Here is a 15395-nt window from a genome sequence, read left to right on the forward strand (position 1 = left end):
AAAAGGATTTGGCCTACAAAATCTCAGCCATTTCTAATTCCCACTGTTAAAAAGCAAATGCAATCCTCCACAAAAAAATACTCTACAAAGTACTACAGAAGAAAAAGAAACCTTAAATATTTAAAAACACACAAACATGTTCCTAAAAGTTGAATTTAATACAACATTGTTACAGAAGGAGAGAAGTAAAAAAATCAGGTCACTCACAAGTGTCTTAAGTTCTTTCCTCTTTCTAGTCCTCTTTGCCTTGCTTTCCCCCCTTACCCTCTCCTTGTGCAGAGGCACATTTTGGACAAAGCCGCTACTGTAACACTCACAGTGCCGAGGTGGGAACACGCTCTTCTCCTTCTGGAGAAAGGACACACACTTTGATCTTCAAGGAAAAGACTCTGGATGGTGCAACTCAAAAGGCTGCTACAAGTTTATTTCTTTTTGCCTTTTTTTCCCCTATAAATTATCCCTCCTTTTGATATCTATTCTTGCCCTTAAAAAAAAAAAAAAAATACACACATCAAGTTAAGATGAAAACTGCCCACACGACAAGTTTGTGTTTACAAGCTTAAGAGCAAGTTTCACTTGAACACAGGTCAATGCCTCTTTAAGAAAACATCACATACCAAAAAAAAATCACACATGGTTAGAACACATCATGAGCAGAGAGGAATTGTGGACTCAGTCTGTGAGGCACTGAGCCAGCCTGAGAAGCCCTTTGAAGTTAGAAAAACATCCTCTGGTCAGAGCACATTTGTGAAGCCGTGGGACAGGCGCTTTAAACAACATTCACTCTGAGATCACCTGCGGTGTGCCAGGGGATTGGCGCCTGGGCAACTCCAACGACGTAACCCTTTATATTCCACCAAGATCACTCACTCCAAAATCTCTCCTATCTACGGCACAGCCACAAAACCGCGTGGCAGAGCCCGTACCATTTCCCTCTCTGTACAACAAGGGCAGGCAGGTCCAGCAGACGTGTGAAGCTCAGGGAAACCCAGCCACAAGCAGAAGAAAGGCCACTGTCCCTGGCCACAGCAGTGCTGACAGAGGGAAGGCATCACCCTGCAAGAAGGGCCACTGCAAAGCAGTGCTGCACAAGGCACAACAGAGTTTGGAACGCAGCCAGGCATGACACAGAATGCTGCTCATCACTCTTGTCAGGAGACGGAAGAGCCCTGGCTGCGGATGGCTAAGCCCAGGTAACACGAGGGGGTTTTTCCTCTCCCACTTACATATAGATGAGACTGAACATCAGAAGATTTTTCTAGCAAAGTTAGCTCCCTCCACCCAGCTCTGCCGTCAGCTATTAGCACACAGCCCTTTAGCATCAGTGTGCTGCGCCAGCTCAATTTAAAGCACATCCAGGCCCTGATCTGGCACCTCTCTCAGGCTGGAGTGCCTCTCAGAAGGGTCTCTAACTGAAGGCAGCAGTAACTACCCAGTCCTCATGCTGCTGGATGTTGGAATTGATGTGCAGTAGCAGACGAACTTGACTAGAGCCCGTGTCAGTTGAGACTGTGGAAGGAACGAGGCTCACCCTGCCTTTGGATAGGGTTCCTGCTGGTCTTAGGAGACACTCAGACTGTACAACAGGCCAAGGTTCTTTTCTTTCTTAAAACATACCCCTAAAGGCACATCATTAGCATTTTTCTCATCCAACCATTCTGCTCTTCTCTGTTTGACAAGCTTTCCTACTTTCCCCAGTGGTGGTGAAATTCCCCTCATTTTTGAGGAGACAGGACTGCCAGTGCTGCCATCAGAAACACGAGGAGGGTCAGATTACTCGCGCAGAGCTAATAAGCCTCTGCAGTCTTTTTGCCTCTCCCACAGGACATTGCCCATTGTCTGTTATTCAATTACTGACAAATCTAGGGGGCTTCCCACTACAGTGCCTTTGGTTTCTGTCTTTCCAAAATGGGGAAAATCAGAGGTGGCCATAGACTAAGGACAGATTGTTCTAGCAGAGGTTTGTTCTGTATTTGAGCAGCAGTATGTTTAATGAATAAGCACAAGCAACACCTGCATGCTGCAGTCTAGCTGGTCCCTCCTGGATAGCAACAAATGTCCAAGGACACAGAGCTACTTCAATGTGCCTTACTTCAGAATTTCAGCAGAGTTCTCACTTTTTTTTTCCCCCCCACTAAATTTAAATAAAAAGAAATCAAACACCCATCTGGAAAAAGAGTACCATGCTAAGGTTGATGACCAAATTCCAGTGAAGTCTACATAGCATCAATGAACACAATACTTTCTTTCCAAATGCTGGGGATTTTTTTCTTTCTTTTCTGTTACACATCACCATGATGCAGACTGAGAGCAACTGTCTTTCAAAGTAAAGTCCTGTACAATAGCTTACACAGGAAGAGATCTCATTTACTTCTTTACGCGGTGCATTAGTCCAGAATTAAAGATTTTGTGTGCTTCCTATTAGTCATAAATAAATGATTGAAAACACCCTTAGAGTAGGGGGAAAAAAAAAAAAAAAAAAAAAAAAAGAATGAGACTGTGGCTCAATTCTTTAACAAACCAACCTAATTAGATAAAAAAACCACCTCCATACAATAAAAATGTGGCATTTTAATGGGTATTAAGCAGTGCTGTGGGAATAGCCTCTTTCAAAACATGTTTTTTAAACCTATCTGGAAAATTACACTGCTAATTACAAATGGGAATTTAAGTGGCAGTACAGCTGGGAAAAACTTTTGTGAACCTGTCATAAAATAATCAGATAAATGGCATCTGCAGGGGAAAATACACTGCCATTACACCAGAAATGTAGCTGCCAGATTAAAAGAATGCTAGTCTCTAGAACCTTCCCCCATCTTCCACTGATGGGGCAGAGAACCCAATACAAAACCACTAAAACCTATGAGAAGCTTTCCTTCTGCTACAGCAGGACTTTTGCATCAAAGTATAACAGAAATAATGCAGAATTTTTTAAAAATTATAGAAATCTAACTGCACTGACTTAGTTAAAAATATACATTTTAATGTAATTTATTTATGGTATTTGAGGGAACTCCTTTTACATATATATCCACATCAGGAACAAGACCTTGCACATAAGCTTTGCATAAATAAGAGTGTCTTTAACTGAGATAACCTATGAAGTTTATCCTCAAAATAAAATTAAATATTCGGGATAGCTAAATGAGGCACAGTTTTTCCATGGGAAAAAATATCAAAGTATTATTTATTTTCCTGTAGGTACTTGTTTTGAAAAGCCTTTCCTCCCCACCTGGCCTTCTGCTAAAAGCCACAATCTACATTTAAACAGTGTGTATGCTTTAGAAAATTATCAACCATCTTTTTTTTACAGCAGGAGCTTATGAAATTATTTGATCCACTTTTCATATAGAAGGTCTATGGCTGACCATAAATAGGCAGGCTCCCAGTATAAACTTACCAGGATTACATCAAAGACCTTCCTCTAGGATCAGACGATTGATTTCTTCAATGCTTTTTAGAATTTCTTCCAGGATATTTTGGGTTATTGCCTTAGACCTTTGCTCAGCTGGAATGACAGATATTCTGTTTGCTAGACTGTGATGTTCTCTCTTTACAGGGGAGTGAGTGTCCGTAGTGTATACACACGTACATTACACTAACAGAGAGAGACTTGGAAAGTTCACAGGCAAAATTATTATTTATTGTTTCAAAACGAGTAGTTTATTACAGAAACACTGATACAGGCTTAACCGCAGCATCTTACGCAATACAGAGGCTGCTTGTTATTCTGTGAGCTCAGGACTGGGACACTCTATGCTCAGAGAAAATCCCCACTCCCCCAAACAGGCATTTGTTCTTTCTATGCACTTAACGTGCAAGGCTTAGCCTTACAGCTACTACCCTCTCTGCCTAACTCTCTTGAAACTAGCTGTCCTGGAAGAATGAAAGATTTTTAAGGTAGGACAAGTAGCTTAGTCCTTACCTACCACTATCAAATCTTTGGGGAATCAGATAGCAAACTATCTCCGAGGGCAATGTGACACACTACCCACCGTTCTCCTTCCTCCCCCAAGACAAATCTGTCACCTCCGCACCACTCATCATTCGCATCAGAGTATGGATCAAAAGATCCAAGGCTGCTCCCAAATCCCATTTCTCCTGCAAGACTGTACTTTGTTCTGTCACTTCCCTACTGAGTCTATCTCCTTATTTTATGCCTCACAGCATGTGTGGCTGCACCCCAAGATCAAACACCCATGCATGATTTTCTTTCACAGATCTTGAATCACAATGTTATACTTTAATAGGAACCTCAATATACTTAATCCCTTTAAAGCTGCCACAGTAATGCCCCCAAATGCATTAAATTTCACCCTAATCGCCAAATACAAAGTATTTCTCTGGATGGACAGTGCACAGACTGTTCTGACCACATGCCAATCCACCTCTGAGCTAAAGCAACCTACACTGCCTGCATTTGTTACTCGGAAGTCCAAAGATACATGGCTGAAAATTCCAGGCACCTTAAATGTTCTCTGCTTCAAATTTTGCTCTAAACATAACTGAGCATTTAAGGGAAGATGTCACATTCTCTAGGCATTCTCATTGCAAATGACACAAGGAAAGAGCCACTGAAACTGCATTTAAATCCAAACTCACTAAAACTGAAAGCAAGGCTGGCAGATGTCCCCTTTCAAGGTGTAATTGAGACATCCCCATCACAGTCAACGCAATGAGTTCAGAGTCCAGTGAATTCTCAGACAAGAAGGGTTATTGGATAAAAATACCAAACTATTGGAGATTTGACAAAAAAGCAGAAAAATTTCTTGCCTGATAAGCCTTGTTCACAAGTATTAAACTGTATTAGCAATAGCCTTAGGTTTAAGTAACATACTTCTCATGTATGTTTGGCAGGGGCCTTGGTTTGAACCAAGGAACCACAGGGTCTTCTGCTCCCCCTGCTCAGGGGTTGGTGTCTGGTGGGACCCCTTAGGTGTATTTCTACAGGGCTCTTCTTGGCCATTGAGGAGCTTCTCAGGCACTGATGGCATTTCAGTCTCCTGTGGCCACTGCCTGGTCATCTGAGGAGCAAAAAGATTTATACCACCAGAAATTTTACAGGCCAAAACAATAGGATCATTTATTGCCCTATAATATACAATAAGCCAAACCACAGAATCACAGAGTGGTTCAGGTTGGAAGGGACCGTATCATCTGGGTCATCTGGTCCAAGCTCCCTGCTCTAGCAAGGCCATCCCAGAGCACAGGCCACAGGATTGTGTCCAGAAGGTTCTTGAATCTCTCCAGTGAAGGGAGACTCCACAGCCTCTTGGACAATCTGTTCCAGTGCTTGGTCACTGCACAGGAAAGTAGTTCTTCCTCACGTTCAGGTGGAAATTTCTGTGCATCAGTTTCTTCCGATTGTCTCTTCTCCTATTACTCAGCACTACCAAGCAGAGCCTGGCTCCAGCCTCCTGACACCCTCCCTTCAGATACTGATAGACATTGATGGGGTCCCCTCTCAGCCACCTTTTCTGAAAGTGCTACAGGACCTCCCCAAAAGACACTGCAGCACTCCCTTCCTCAGACAACTAGATTCTGTATGACTAAATCACAAGTGCTCCTGACGTATGATGGGCACCTATCAGGTGATGTGAGACACAACCAGAAAGAGATTAGGGAATCCAGTGGAACACTTGCTTACAGACATAAGCCATGGAAGCCAATGGATCACCTTATTGAACAGGGAGCATCAGGTTACATAACGGCAGTATGTTTGGAATACACAAATCATACAGGACTTTCCAGCTCAAAAAAAGGACGTCTCACATGTTCAGAAGTGCCATTGTAATTCCTCAAGTTAGAAGTTACAAAATACAGGCCATATTGCTCTGATGACAATAAATCCAGAAGCCTACAGAAAGTGAATGCCCTGTACAACAGTATCAGTGGTTGAAGGCGCACAAATCATTTCCCCCTTCTCTTAGCTTACACTAAAAGCCAGAACAGCCTTTCCACCACAGCTAACACCACTGGCCTTCCACCACCGCAACAGAAATGTCCCAAGATACTGCAATACAAACATGCTTTGCTGGCTCAAAAATCAGACACAATGAAGATTTTGCATTTGGAACTTGGTTAATAATTCTTGAATGGAATACAGTCCAACTCAGTCTCCCATAGCTGTAGTTACTCTGTAGGAGTAAATACAGGCTTAGTTGTGCTGCCAGTGTTGGCAGATATGACTAAATAAATTCACAGAGAAAGTATATTTGACCATTCCTTCACATTATTTTTTTTTTTACTAAAACTTTACCTCATTTTCCATGAAAAGATATCTATAAATATCACATAGTTTGAAAACTCACAAGTATTCGAAGTAACTGGTATATGAAGAAAAGCAGTTCCATTACAAAAACACCCAAACCAACTGCAAGTACTTTGTACATCTGAACATCTACCATTTGCTTTCCAAACAGGGTTTGATGCTGACATTCACGAAGCAAAATCTGTCTGCAAGGATTTCTATAAAGGCCAACATCTGCAGCACTGGGAGCAATGTTCCATTCTGATTTAAATATCATCACCGAACAATTATTTCCCCAACTTTGGAAAAACTAACTCCTACAAAGTTTCAGGACTCAAGAGACTTCTCTTTCCTCTGTTCATAACTCAACTCAAAAGAAACCATAAAAGTCAACTAAGATCTTCTTCTGGAAGAGTGCATACAAATAGCCACTTACTGAGCTCCTCCTGGGTCTTGTTATAGATCTCAAAACCTACAGAAAACCCTTCTGTTAATGAATGCTGCTGTAAAGAACATCCCGTATGTCAACAATCATGTGCTACAAATGTCCCATTTTTGTTGTAACTAAAGTTTTAGTGCAAAGTCTGGACTGCATTATTTACATTTAAGACATTAAAGAATATAACATATTGTTGTTACTTTTCATCCCAGATTACAGAAGAAAATACACTCCATAACCAAGGCCTTCTCCTTCAGAAGAATTAAAGTTTCTAAAGCCAACAGGGACTATCAGGAGCCCAAGAGACACAGATGAGGACTTGACCCAGCTACTACAGAGAACATGTTTTCTTCTTACAAACACCAACCTAAGTAACTCCACTTTAGAGGGGGTGGGAGAACAAGGGTTGTTAGAGATCAAAAAAAAGTTCCTTTAATGAGATTGTTTGCAGAAACTTCACGGGCCATTCGGCTTTCCAATCAACATGCCAAATTAAACGTGCACCACATTAAATCTGAAACACCTATAAAACAAGCCCTGATGAAATACAGACAGTCTTCCATCTACCTCTTCCATATGGCTCAAGCAAAGTCAACTTTTAATTTCATAACACAAAATATTTAATTTATGCTTTTCTTCATATGTCAATTTAACCTCTGGCACATAGCTTTGAAACCATATAAGGATGCCTAACACTTTCCATATGGCAACTGAATTGTGGCTTTTAATTGCACCAACTGGTATCATTCAAGGATAATTCCCTTGGAATCCAGCTTTCTGCTACAGTATTGGCCAATTCACTAATCTCATCACCATGGCACTAATACTTTCAGAGACTCTTTGATTGTTAATATTCATATTATAATTTTCCCAAACCAGAGCTGTCAAGATATACTATGTATACCACTAATTAAATTATCTTGGTTTGTTGGCACCAAATTTCAACGCTAAATAAGATTCTGCTTTTCTCTCTCTCAATACAAAGTTTGGTAATTTTATTTAAAATGCCACAGACAATATTTTTTGTGTACTAAAATACTTCTTAGTCGTACCTATATCAAGAGCTGCTGAGTCTGTTGTTTATTTTAATCTTCAGAGTCAATAAAAATAATTATTTATATAATACTGACATTAATGGACTTGAAAATATTTCAGTTTAAAAGATCACTTCAAGCAGTCACACAAGATAACATCCAAGGAAAGTTTCATTGCTCTTGTCACCATACCAGTAAGAAGGCAGTGTTTCAAATCTCACTTTATCCATGAAATGACCCCAAAGTAGCGCTACAATTAAATCTTGCATTTCAACGGCCTTTAAGCCATAGTATGTACATAACACTAAAAAAGTCCCATTTCTGTTTATTATTTTCATTTTGGATGAATGACCTACCCAGCTGTGTCTTCCATAAGGCGATGTATTTTTAATATGCATACACACACACATTGTTTAAGAGTGGAGAACTGGGAAGAGCTTCTTTTTCAGTTTAAGGTTGATCATACAAGAGGAGCAATGAAGTTGACACTGGTGTTGTCTCCTCTCAGCCATGCAAGGAATGCCCATTAATGTCACTGGCAGTTACAGGCACAGAACAAATGGAGGACAAGCCCCACCTCTGAAGTACTGATGCGCCTCAGAATTTCATACTGTGTTAGTCCCAAACCAGATACTCAACTCTAATTAAAATCAATTGGAGTTGAACGTGAGGATCACTAGCACTAATGAGCCCAGCAGAAGTGGTAAGCTAAAGCCATTTCTATTTTACCTAAAATGCTTACCTACAGTGTGGCTCACTGAGAGCTGGTTTGAAATTCAATTAAAAATATGATATTTTTTCCATTCCCAAGCACAGATCTCAATGAGATGCACAAGAACCTACTAAAATTTCTTATGGCTTTGAAGATAAAAGTAAATGGAACTAAGCAAATGTCATATTTAATATTCCCCCCTCTAGCATAGAACCATTTCTCCGTTAAATAAATAAATACATGAATATTTGCAAACAATGTTGATTTCCAAAAATAGTTTGTAAAAGTAAACACACTGAATAAATTTAAGCTTAAGAATTATACGGGATAATCCACGGTACCAGAAGACCTATCTGGATACAAGTTAACTCATTCATAAAGCAGCAAAAGAAGTGCATCCAGTTGCTAGCAGATTTACAGCCTCAGTGGTTTCAATTAGCTTTGAAACCAGAAGATGACTCCGGACCTCATACTTTTCATGGAAGCAGCAGAATTCCTTTTCTCTTTAATCCTTCAGGCGGTGGAAGCTGCAGGCCAGCCCTCGGCCTGCAGTCATTAAAACCCTTAGAGCAGAGCAGCCCCTGCCGGGCGGGTGGCAATGGTTTAATGAGCCCCCGGCTCTCCCCCGCGCCGCCAGCTGCACGCACACCGCGGGCGCTCGTCCCCCACACGCTCCCCTCCCCTGGATCGTGCTTCACCCGAGCATTTACCAGCCGGACACTAATTGCTGCTCTTCCCGTGAATTGGAGGGGACAGACAGACCGACAGGACACGACACGGACAAGGCATCAGCTGAGGGAAGTCTGCTCTAACTGAGAAACTCTCACAACTTCTGCTCAGGAGAAGGAAAGGTGTCATATAATTGAGCTCTCTTGGAGAGGAGCGATGTAAAGACCTCCCCTCCACAACAGTTGTAAGTTCAATCATCCTAGAGAGGACTACAAATGAAACTTTACTGTTTTCCTGTATTAATCACTCATTCCTCTTGTAAAATACTGCATGAATCCCCTGAACTTCAGCGTCATCTCCTCTGAATGACAAACTTTAGCAGAACAATTCACTGTCTGTTCCTGAGAGAAACAGCCTTCCAACTACAACCAAGACAGAATTTTTGGCTTATAGACAGTAAAATAAATTAAAATGCACTATCACATCCAAGTTCTGATAAAAATGACTCAAATTTTGAATTTTCAGTCTTGGAATCTCTTCAGGCTAGGTGCTCTCCTCTCCCATCAACAGGTCTTTAGAAGTAAATGGAGCTTCACCAAATAGGCCCTACATACTAGCAAACCACCATCAACAAAGCTCTGGTTAAGGATTCCCACTAGGAAAATTATTTCTAGGACCATTATTTTTTTTAACACAGCTGCACATTTCTGTGAATGCAGATATTTTCATCAGTGTTTGATCTAGCTCTTTCTGCCGTAAGTCACAAACGCAACAACTTGGGATCTATTTTGGGGAGAAAAACCCCCATGTTTTACTGAGAAGTCACAGTTTCAGCTGCGACGTGATAAAACTGTACCATTCCACAGAGCCTTGTAAGCTTATTGAACATTTTAGGTTGAATTTTGAAGCAGTAAGGAGAAGAGCCCTTGGCCATTCAAGTGCAGCACTACTACACCACTGGGGACTACACCACTGTCCCACACAATCCCGTGGCTAACCATTGGCAGAAGAAACTACCACTTCTACATCTTGAGGAGACCAAAGAACCAAGAGGTTAGGCTACAATTCCCTTTGTATCTTGGTATAATTATACAAGAGATCAAAGAGATCTCTGAAGAGAAGCAGTCATGCAATCTCAGTTATGGAGTCAATAGCTGTGACTCCGTAATCCTTGTCAAAATGATTGTACATATGGCACATCTGGTTCCAATGTAGGATTAAAATGCATCCTTCCATATTCCAAAAGTTCATATTTTAAAGGAACTTTAATGTAGCTGCCACAGTGTGCTTGTGACAGGATGACAATTAAACTAAATCAACGAGCAGTCTATACATGCACACAGATACTACCAAATATATTAGGCAATAAATGGCAAATAATTTTGAACATTCAGAAACATCTCTATAAGGATGACAGTAAAAAGCCTCATGGGAACAGTGCTTTTAAACACACTTAAACCTATTTACAGTTTTATAATGTATTAAAACTGTAGACTAATATTTAGTTAATGGCTTGCTAATTGCTGAGCCATCATGAGGAAGACTTCCTTTTGAGTAAGAGGGAAAATACTGTTCTACTGTCATTCCAGCTGAGCAGACCTCATGAAACTGCCAATTGAAGAGTGTTGTGAATAGAAAGCATCTTTGACAAAAGATATTTTCTCTTTTTCAGAAAGCAAATCATCTTTGTGGAAGAAAATACATTTCACAAACTAAAGTCAGAGTTTTTACCTTTAACTCTTGTATATTAAATCTATGTTAATTTGGTGAGTTGAACTTCTTTTCTAGAAAATGCACATGTGAAAGGTAGAACATTTGTAAAAACCACAACTTAAAAAAATTGGGATAATCAGAAAATAATTAAAACCATGTGCTTTTACTCTTTGCATCTGTATCAGTATATACTATTGTTAATGAGAACTTTGAACATATTGTTTCCAAGTAAAGCACAATAAATACCACTTCAACCAATCACACCTGCAAGTTGAAGGTGATTATGTTCATCAGTTACAAAAACATCAATATCTTACCCCCTTTGTCTTTACTTCTAGTGACTCTCACACAATTTATGCTCCTCAAAATACAATACAGGTGAAATCTAAAATGTCATCATTAGCTTTTCCCATTCAACACATCTTCTACTCACTTCAACATCCCACCTAAAATGAAGTATTCTCCACTCGCCAGTTAATTTTTCCTGAGGCACAAGAAGTCCAGGCTTCTGGCAATACAACTGGTAGCTAACAAAGCAAAGAGCCTGCAGGAGGTTTGGTGGCCCTGGCTCTGCTTGTGCTTTCAAAGCCACACTGCTTGCTGGGAAGCACAGATTCCAATCTCCGCATCTCTCAGGTTACCTTTCCAGCGATGAAGCTTTCAGGGCTTGATCCAAAGTCAATGGGAGTCTTTCAGTAAACATCAATAAGCTCTGGATCACACCCTGAAACACTATGAAGACCATATCTAAGTAATGTTAAGTCTGTTTACCTCCCATCATGCCTCTTTGTTTAAAGAGACAACATTAAAAATAAATAAAAGAGAACGGCAACTGAAACATTTCCTCCAGCCCTGATTTACACGGGGGACTGAAGGAAAGAGAAGGGGTGGGAAGTGATCAGTGAAACAGCCAGGACAAGCGACCGGCACAGTAACCCTCGCAGAGAGTCAGCCTCACGTTATTAGCAAAGAGCAAATAAATAACAATAACTCTTCGGGGACTTCTCCTTGCCTGCCAAAATGTCACAGGCAAACTTGCGCACTAATCAGGGTTCACAAGCTATCGCACACTGGCTGGGTTCTGGGCTTTCCCCAGAGATTGTTTGTTCCTGTTTGTGAAAGGTTTTGTTCTAATCCGTACTGCCCAGACAGCAGCAGTCAGGTTCCCTTACTCCTCTGGCTTTTGTACCCTGACCAAGTTTGCTCTGCAGCTTCTAACTTCATCAAAGGACTGAAGGAAACCACCCACGGGGCAGCGCCTCGGAGCAACATTAGGGCAAAGAAAACCTTCCTTTGCACAACCGCCCCTCGGGAGGGAAAGAGGGATGTAGAAAGAGCTTTTGCTTTTCACTATTTCAAAGGGAAGGGCCGGGGGGGGCAGCGAGGAATCTGACATACCCTGGCGCTGGAGAGCCTGCACACGGCGCGGTGCTGGCAGCCGTGCTGGAGTCCCGAGCTGCTGCCGCCGCTGCTGCTGCCCCCGGAGTATTTCTGCTTCACCATCCAGTCCTCCAGCCCTCTGCGAGCCAGAGAGGCGTTCACCGCAAAACTATCACCTAGAAAAGAGGAGACAATGCCGCCGCTGAGCCGCCCGCAGAGCCCGCCCGACCCCCGCGGCCATCCCCGAGTCCGGCCGGGGCTGGAGCCGGGACTGGCACCGGGACTGGGACAGGGGCTGGAGCCGGGACTGGCACTGGGGCTGAGACCGGGACTGGCACCATAGCTGGAGCCGGGACTGGCACCATAGCTGGAGCCGGGACTGGGACAGGGGCTGGAGCCGGGACTGGGACAGGGGCTGGAGCCGGGACTGGGACAGGGGCTGGAGCGGAGACTGGCACTGGGGCTGAGACCGGGACTGGCACCGGGACCGAGACTGGGACTGGCACCATAGCTGGAGCCGGGACTGGCACCGGCACCGGGGCCGAGACCGGGACTGGGAGCGGGGCAGCCGCGCAGAGCGCAAAGCGCGGCGGAAAGTTGAGGGGAGAGGGCAGGGGCCGGGCGCGGCCAGCCGGACCGGGGGAAGGCGTTCAAAGTTACTAACAGTGAGGAGCCATCCCTACCTTCTGGACTTTCTCTGGGTTTACAAACGGCAGCTAGGCAGATCCGGAGGAAAGTGTGTGGGGGAAATAATAAAGGAAGATCGTTAGACACCAGAATAAAATCACAGCAACATACCGAGTAAAATCCGAATAAAGGGAAGGGGCTAAGGAAGTAGCAAGTGAAAGGAACTAACCATGTTTCGAGTGAAGTTTCCCCATCTCTCTGCATTGATCTGCAATTACGATTCATTTGACTGTTTTCGGTAGGGTCAGGTTCGCTTGCTGTTATTATTTGTAGATATGTAAAATCCCAGCGCGTTTAGAAATCCATGTGCTCCGCTTCTCCCTGCTAGCACACAAGCGAGCTCAAATCTCAGCTCCTCTCCTGCAGCACGGTCCGGCGTCCCCCTCTCCGCTCCAGCCTTCCTCCTCTCTCCTCTCTTTCCCAAAGACAGAGGCGGTTACAAAAGACCTTACTTCACCCACCGGGGAACATGATTGACACCTCATTGAGATTAGACCACTTGCAGGCAGCCTCCGCCTTCCCATTGGGCCGCGGCGGCAGATGAAAGGGGCGAGTGAGCCTTTTGGAGGCTCAAAAAGGAAAAAAAAAAAAAAAAAAAAAAAAAAAAAAAAAAAAAAAAAAAAGGAGCAGCCGGGGCGCGTTTCACTTCCAGCCAGGCACGGGCGGCGGGGCCGGCCGCGCTCCGCGCAGCCCCGCGGGCGCCGGGCGGACAATGCCCGCTGCCCCCGGCCCGGCCCGGCCCCCGCCCGCCGCCAGCGCCGCCCTCCGCAGCAGCGCCGAGCCCCGCGGGCCGCGCCCCTCCCGCGCTGCGGCCGCGTCCCGCACGGCCCGAGCCGCGCTCCGCATCCGCCGCCCCCCGGCGCCCCGTGCCCCTCCTGCCCCTGCTCCGCGAAGGAAGCCAGCGTGTCTGGAAAAGCGGTTGTTCCGCTGACTTCCTCGTGCGAATTGTTATTTTCACGGGCGTCCCTTCGCACACGAGCGATCCTAACGAAGTCGCCGCTAATGGCAACATGCAGTTCTCGGGGTCAGGTCCGGAGCCGTTTCTCAGCGGTCCAAAATGTTGGCAGCGAGAGGACAAAGTCTCTCTCAGCTTTTTTTCATTATTAGTTAAGTAGATGAGATTTACAAAGAATCTCCCCTACTTCTCCAAAATATGAATGGCGTATTTTTTTAGCATAAACTAAAAGGAAACTTGCTGTTTCATAAAGGTAATTCTCACAGTCGTTAAAAATTTGCTTTCTTCCTCTGGCTGGCCATTATATTTCTGTTTATGAAAATCACATCTCCCTTGAGATCCTTGTAGTTCAACTAGGAGAGATAAAAGGGAGTGCGTAGACGATTCAGAACAAGAAAAAATGAAGACTTCTGAGAATTTAACTCAAGAAACTACTAGTCAAACTATGTAGGGTTTGACCCAGATGGGCCTGGTCCAAAAACTTCAAGGCCACATCTGTGCTTTCAAATCCATACGTTTCAAGCACAGGGAGGAAGGAGTTAGACTTGGGAGCTCATCTGAAAAAAAGATTCAAAGCATATGTAGTAACACTTCTGCGGGGAATTGGGACCGAGAGAGGAGGGTCAGGCTTGGAGCTCATTTTTAGAAGGAATTCCAAAGCACATGGATGTGGTGAAGGTCTGGTATGAAACAACTGCACAGCACAGCCAATGCAATGCCATTAAATGGACCGTTTCAACCCAAATTTTTCTTTGGTTGATTGCAAAGTCATTTCTCACATTATTCCAACTATTTATCTGTCTAGCAGAGAAAGCCCTTGCCTTGTGAAATGCAGCCATTGCAACAGCATCAATTTCTTGTCAAATAACTAATAACACGCATCTTTTGTGAATCTCTTTTTTATGTATTTTAATAATTTATTTGGCCCATTTTTTATGTTGCGCATTTAAAGTGATGCATTTGTTCATTTAAAGTCTGTCTCTTGTTTTCGAGAGGTGAAAGAGGGGAAGAAAGTGATTTAGATGAATGAGGCTCACTGGGGCATGAGCCTCATCTAGACTGTGAAAACTTGTAAAAAATTTCTGATTCATATCAAGAAATTTGAAATCCTAACACCTCAGGCTGGCATATATCAGTAGATATTTTATTTGGAGTATCACTTATCTTCACTGTTTATGAGAAATAGAGAACGGCATAGCACAAGTGACCCCAAATGGGATGGGTCTATCCATTCATCTTGTGAGATGCTGCTCACATTCAGCTCTTGGGAATAAAACAAGGCCTTAGAAATGTCTCGAGTTCAGCAGGTCTGCTGAAGTGGCATGGGGAAGAAGCCCTGGCTTTCACAGCAATTACAGAGGTCCACTTGTGTCAAGGAACTTGCACTCGTAACACAGCCACTCTTGTGCAGAACTGCCTTCACATACGCAACACTTGTTGGAGTTTAAAGCAAGCCCTTTCTAATTACAGTCGATGACATACCCTGCAAAACCAAGGTTTTCACAGGAGAGCAAAACCGACAAAAGAAGCCCAAATGTCAGTAACTGACTCTGTGT

General features: G+C 43.3%; 1 protein-coding gene across 1 annotated transcript in view; it reads right to left on the minus strand.

The window, feature by feature from the left end:
- Positions 1 to 13401, minus strand: part of NKD1 (NKD inhibitor of WNT signaling pathway 1) — a 106698-nt gene extending 93297 nt beyond the window's left edge. Inside the window, exons 1-3 of the mRNA XM_040075758.1 lie at positions 13054 to 13401; positions 12881 to 12913; positions 12216 to 12373 (exon numbers count right to left, since the gene is read on the minus strand). Coding sequence (XP_039931692.1) covers positions 12216 to 12373; positions 12881 to 12913; positions 13054 to 13078 — 216 coding nt within the window. The 5' untranslated portion in view covers positions 13079 to 13401. The remainder of the gene's footprint in view (positions 1 to 12215; positions 12374 to 12880; positions 12914 to 13053) is intronic.
- Between the last annotated feature and the right edge of the window lie 1994 nt (positions 13402 to 15395).

The sequence above is a fragment of the Hirundo rustica genome, chromosome 11 (assembly GCF_015227805.2).
Source record: "Hirundo rustica isolate bHirRus1 chromosome 11, bHirRus1.pri.v3, whole genome shotgun sequence".
In the NCBI taxonomy this organism is placed as follows: domain Eukaryota; kingdom Metazoa; phylum Chordata; class Aves; order Passeriformes; family Hirundinidae; genus Hirundo; species Hirundo rustica.